This window comes from Myotis brandtii, unplaced genomic scaffold (genome assembly GCF_000412655.1).
Source record: "Myotis brandtii unplaced genomic scaffold, ASM41265v1 scaffold1213, whole genome shotgun sequence".
Taxonomy (NCBI): Eukaryota; Metazoa; Chordata; class Mammalia; order Chiroptera; family Vespertilionidae; genus Myotis; species Myotis brandtii.
Window position 1 is genome coordinate 810,629 of NW_005354228.1, and position 5,229 is coordinate 815,857.

The window sequence follows — 5,229 nt, forward strand, 5'->3', positions numbered from 1 at the left end:
TATGGATCTGAGGAGTTGTAATTGGATGGTCCCACTCTGACCACTGGGTACACTGGCTCTTGGATCTAAGGAGGGGCTAATCTAGCCTCTGCCTGAGGCTACCCAGCAGGAGCTCAGCTGTGAAGCAATGAGAGTTGCCTTGGGGCCTTGGGCCTTCTTTTGGAAGTTCTGGGTCTCTCTGACCCAGCTGCAGTTTGTTAGGTAATTTTCAGATTGCAAAGGGCCAGGTCTTTCATATGCAAAAGCCGGCGCACACAGCTTGGGCGGGGCGGGGGTCCCAGGGGATCAACAGGGCGGAGCAAGCAGCTATGGCTGCCCTCAGAGGCCCCGCTTCTCAGTGTCCCGGCAATCACTGCCAGCACCTCCGAGAGAAAGCCGCCCTCGAGTTCCGACCGATGCCAGACAGTCCAGTTTCTCCCGTATGAGTCTGGGTCCCCAGAGACTCGCCTGCCAGCCCTCTCCGCATGCGCCTCCGTACCTCTGTATTTTACTTCTGCACCGCACCTCCTCTGAGTCTCGGTATGCTTTTCTCTTTCCTTCTAGTTGTAGAATTTCCACTCAGCCACCCTTCCTGTGGTTCTGGATTATGTCCATTTTGTCTTTTAGTTGTATTTTTGAAGTGGTTGTGTGAGGCAGCAATTTCCAGTGTTTACCTATGCCGCCATCTTGGTTTCCTCCGGTGATTCACTTCTTATTACTGTGCTGCAGGAGTTCTTTATTTTGAATGCAAAGCCTTTGTCAGGTACACTTACTGCTAGTGTTTTCTCGGAGTTTGAAGTTTGTGTTTCCATGTTATCTTTTGAAGAACATCGCTAATGTTGAAGTCCAATTATAATTTTTCTATGATTAGTGCTTTTTGTGTGCTAAGGAATTTTGCCTTTTTCCTGTATTTTCTTTTTTTTTAAATTTATCTTTATTGTTGAAAGTATTACAGATGTGTATCCCCCCATGGACTCCCTCTACCCCACTCCCGCCCCCAGGCCTTCCCCGCACTATTGTCTGTCCATGGGCTGTGCATCTATGCGTAGAAGCTCATTGTTCAGTGTCTTCCGCCCCGGAAGTTGCATAGCATTTGCTGTGCGACGCATCCCAAGTGCCCTCCCGTCTGGTGTGCAGCATGCGGAGACCCACACAGGTGCCCCCTGACTGACACTCCCTTTCCCCATGGAACTGCCTTGGTCACAATGTCAGAAATCTGTGTGGCAGGGGGATTCTGTCTCCCTGTGCTGCTGGCCTCCCTCGGAGGAGCTGAGTTCAGGCTGACTTCAGAGAGCGAGTCCCTCCACCCACACGACCTTCCCTCCCCAGGGGCCCAGGTGGACCAGTCCGTGTTTGAGGAGCTCATTCAGGAGCAGCTGCCGGAGCTGGCGGATCGCCTGCAGGACCCCTCGGCCCTGGCGTCCCTGTCACTCTCCTGGTTCCTGACGCTCTTCCTCAGCATCATGCCCCTGGAGAGCGCCGTGCACGTGGTCGACTGCTTCTTCTACGACGGCATCAAGGTCGTCTTCCAGCTGGGGCTGGCCGTGCTGGAGGCCAATGCCCGGGCCCTGTGCAGCAGCCGGGACGACGGCCAGGCCCTCGTGCTCCTCAGCAGGTGCGCCCGGCTGCGGGCTGTGCTGTGCGGGACGAGGTGGGCAGGGGCTATGTCTGGAGGCTCCTGCCCCTCAGCCATTTGCCCCCAGGTGTCCCCGCCTCCCCTCCCTCTTCTTGGCCAAGCGGGAGTCCAGCCGGCCGAGAAAGGGCCTCTGGCTTTCCTCGGAGGAGATTCAAAAGTCTGGAGTGTAGATGGAACCTAGTGGCCTGACTGGGCCGCGGGCGGGGGAGGGGCGCCGGGGTGCCCGGAGCTGAGGGGAGTGGGCTGGCAGGTCCCTTTCGAAAGCTGTGGAGCCTGAGCACCTGTGCACGGATCCTGTGCAGTCACCAGAGAGCGCACAGCCTGCGACCAGAGAGCCCAGTCGGCAGGTCTGGCTCAGGCTGCCTTTCCTGCCCCTTAGTGGCACCGGGGCTGCCCTGCCCTCTCCCGGGTCAGGGAAATGAGCTGTGGCCGGTGCTGAGCCACGTCTCAGGCCTGTGACCGGCGAGGGCAGCTGGCTCACCGTGGGGCTGTGCTCAGGTTTCTAGATCACATCAAGAACGAGGACAGCCCTGGGCCCCCCACGGGCAGCCACCACGCCTTTGTCTCCGAGGACCAGGAGCCTCCTCCGGTGACGGACATTGGGGACCTGATCCGCGACTCCTATGAGGTAGCGGGGCCCTGCCTGTCCCGCCACCCGCAGGCACCGCTGGGGAGACGGGACGGGCTGCAGGGGCGGCGGGGCTGTGCCCTCGTGCCCAGGAGGGACCCTCTCCCTGCAGAAGTTCGGGCACCAGTCGGTGGGGCAGATTGAACGCATGCGCTGCAGGCACAGGATCCGGGTCCTCCAGGGCCATGAGGGCACCACCAAGCAGAACGTGGTGAGTGAAGCCTCCTCCATGGGGCCCCCTGTTGGCCTCCAGCAGGAATACCAGCTTTCTGCCCTGGCCCATGGCTCGGTTGGTTGGAGCTGTCAGCCGATGAACTCAAAGGTGGTGGGTTCGATTCCCAGTCAGGCACATATCAGGTTAAGGGTTCAATCCCTAGTTGGGGCGCTTATAGGAGGCAACTGATCAATCAGAAACATCACATTGCTGTTTCTCTCTCTCAAATTGATAACCATGTTTTGGGGTGAGGATTAAAAAAGGGTGCCAGCTTTTCCCCGTTGAATTAAGACCTTCATAGAGGTGGCGTGGTGAGCATCGGCACGGGTTTTAGTCAGACAGATGGGAGCAGAGGGCCCGCTGGAGCCTCAGTCCCCCTGTGGAATGAGGACAGTGGCGTGGTGTGGGCCGGAGGAGGCGGCACACAGACATCCGGGCCCTGGCCTGCGTGCTCCTGGACCGCCCGCCCCGCCGTCCAGCCAGGCCAGGGTTGAACTCCACAAGGTCACCTTGGCCAGAGGCCTGTGTGTCTGGAAGGGGCGGGGCGGGGGGCAGACCCCACTCACGCCTTCGCTGTCTGCTCTCCTGCAGCTCCGCGTGGTCAGCCCTGAAGTCTCGTTCCCCCTTGGCGACCTCGAGGAGCTCTATGACTTGTTCAAGGTGCAGGTCCGGGAAGGGGAGGGAGGGACAGGCCCGAGCCAGGCCCGGCCACTGTGTCAGCCTGCCCGGGTGGCGTGTGGGAGCTGACCTGGGACAGCAGAGGCTGTGGCCACCCTGCCTGCTGTCCACCTGCCCTGCCCCCCCCACCCGCCCCTACCCTCGCTGCTGCTTTTCTACACCAGGTTCCCGGTCCCATCAGATGGAACAGGGGCCCACAGAGACCATCGCTTCATATACGTTTCCATTACTTATAATTCTCACATGTTCCTAAACATCTACACCTATTCCTATATTTATGTGGTTGGTATGCATGCCACATACTCTTAATATTTTTTAAATAACTTTATAATCTATCGTATTTGTAATAATATGCTAAACCATGTTTCTACTATTTGGTTATTTAGGTAGATTCTCAGGTGTTGCTACCTATGCTACAAAGAACATTTTTTTGTTGTTAAATATGTTTTTTATTGATTTGAGAGAGAAAGGAAGGGAGAGGGAGAGAGAGAGAATCATTGATTGCTGCCTTCTGCACACCCCCCACCGGGGGTCGAGCCTGCACCCCGCACATGTAGTGGGGGTTCTGTACACCGTCCCCCATGAACATCACCTGTTTTCAAGTCTCACCGTTTTTCCTGCTGGAGGAAGAGGAAATACGAAGTCAAAGGTGACTGGGTGTCCCAAGTCCTCTAACTTCGAGGAGAAGCAGGGACACGTGAAACGGGAAGCGACTGTGCGCTTCAGCGTCTACAGTCGTTCATCTATTCAGGGTCAACTATTCTCAATTTGGGAGAATACGTGATGTCACAAATCTGGATTTATGTAATGTAAACGATTGCTTTAAATTCACATTTCACTAAGTACTAGTCATGTCATTCATCTTTAAAGAGTTTTAAAGGAGGTAGAGCTGACTGTTTCTTGTTTCCTGTTTCCATATTTCCTGTGAATGATGTGACTGGTACTTAATGAAATTCATTTTCATATTAGCCCTGTAAGTCTTTCATTTTTGTAAGACTAAATACAAATAGAAACTTAAAATAACTTTGAAAATGTACCTCCAAAGGAAATGCCAGTGGAATAGTGTCATGTCACGGTGCCCAGTTCTGTTGCACAACCTGGTGCCTCCTTTGTCCCACCAGCCTTCCTTCGAAGCCCAGGTCAGCATCCTGCTCCGCAAGCAGCCCTCTCAGCGGTCCGTTCTCCCCGCCTCTGACCTGAATGTCCTTGGCTTTCAGCCAGACTTCTCACGTTTCAGTGCTTGATCTTCTCTGGTTGGATTTTGCATGCACCTCTTGTCTTTTGAGTCAGACTTTTATTTTGTTGAGGGAAAGGCCTTGAGGAGGTGGGTTCAGGAGCCCTTGCTCAGCATCATGGATGGCACCTCCCTGAGCCTGGGAGGTGCAGGTGCGACCATTGTGTCTGTTAACAAGAGTCAACTCTGATTGCCATCTTTACATACTGTTTCCTATTGAAGACGAACCGTGTGGTTGGTACTTAATGAAATCTATTTTTACTGTTAGGTTGAAGCAATCTTTTAATCCCCTAAGGCAGTGGTCAGCAAACTGCGGCTTTCGAGCCACATTCGGCTCTTTGGCCCCTTGAGCGTGGCTCTTCCACAAAATACTGACTTCTGCGCATGGGCCACGAAGTCTCAGTCGCACTGTACGTGCGCGCCCGCAGGTGGTATTTTGTGGAAGAGCCGCACTCAAAGGGCCAAAGAGCCGCATGTGGCTCGCAAGCCGCAGTTTGCAAACCACTGCCCTAAGACAAGTCTGGTTCTTCCTTTCATTTTTATTGAGATACTAGTGTCCTGGTGCACAGATTCAGGCACATTGAAAGGAAATTAATTAGAAGAAATATTTTAATATCGCTATTCGCCCTTTCTCTATAATAAAAGTGTCAACCAAATTCATGATTGACAATGACAGATCGAAACACACGCGTGCGATTGGCGCCTGTGAGAGCTTTATATGTATCTCACATGCACAAGTCAACTTAGCCTTTTATCTATAACTAGAGGCCCGGTGCACAAAAATTTGTGCACTCGGAGGGTGGGGGAGGGGGGTCCCCCAGCCCGGCCTGTGCCCTCTCGCAGTCTGGGACCCCTCGGGA

At 54.3% G+C, this 5,229-nt stretch overlaps 1 protein-coding gene across 1 annotated transcript in view; it reads left to right on the forward strand.

Annotated features, from left to right (window-relative positions):
- TBC1D8 (TBC1 domain family, member 8 (with GRAM domain)) overlaps positions 1-5,229 on the forward strand; it is a 101,942-nt gene that overhangs the window by 80,585 nt on the left and 16,128 nt on the right. Inside the window, exons 12-15 of the mRNA XM_014533133.1 lie at positions 1,309-1,594; positions 2,114-2,243; positions 2,356-2,454; positions 3,049-3,117. Of these exons, the coding sequence (XP_014388619.1) occupies positions 1,309-1,594; positions 2,114-2,243; positions 2,356-2,454; positions 3,049-3,117 (584 nt within the window). The remainder of the gene's footprint in view (positions 1-1,308; positions 1,595-2,113; positions 2,244-2,355; positions 2,455-3,048; positions 3,118-5,229) is intronic.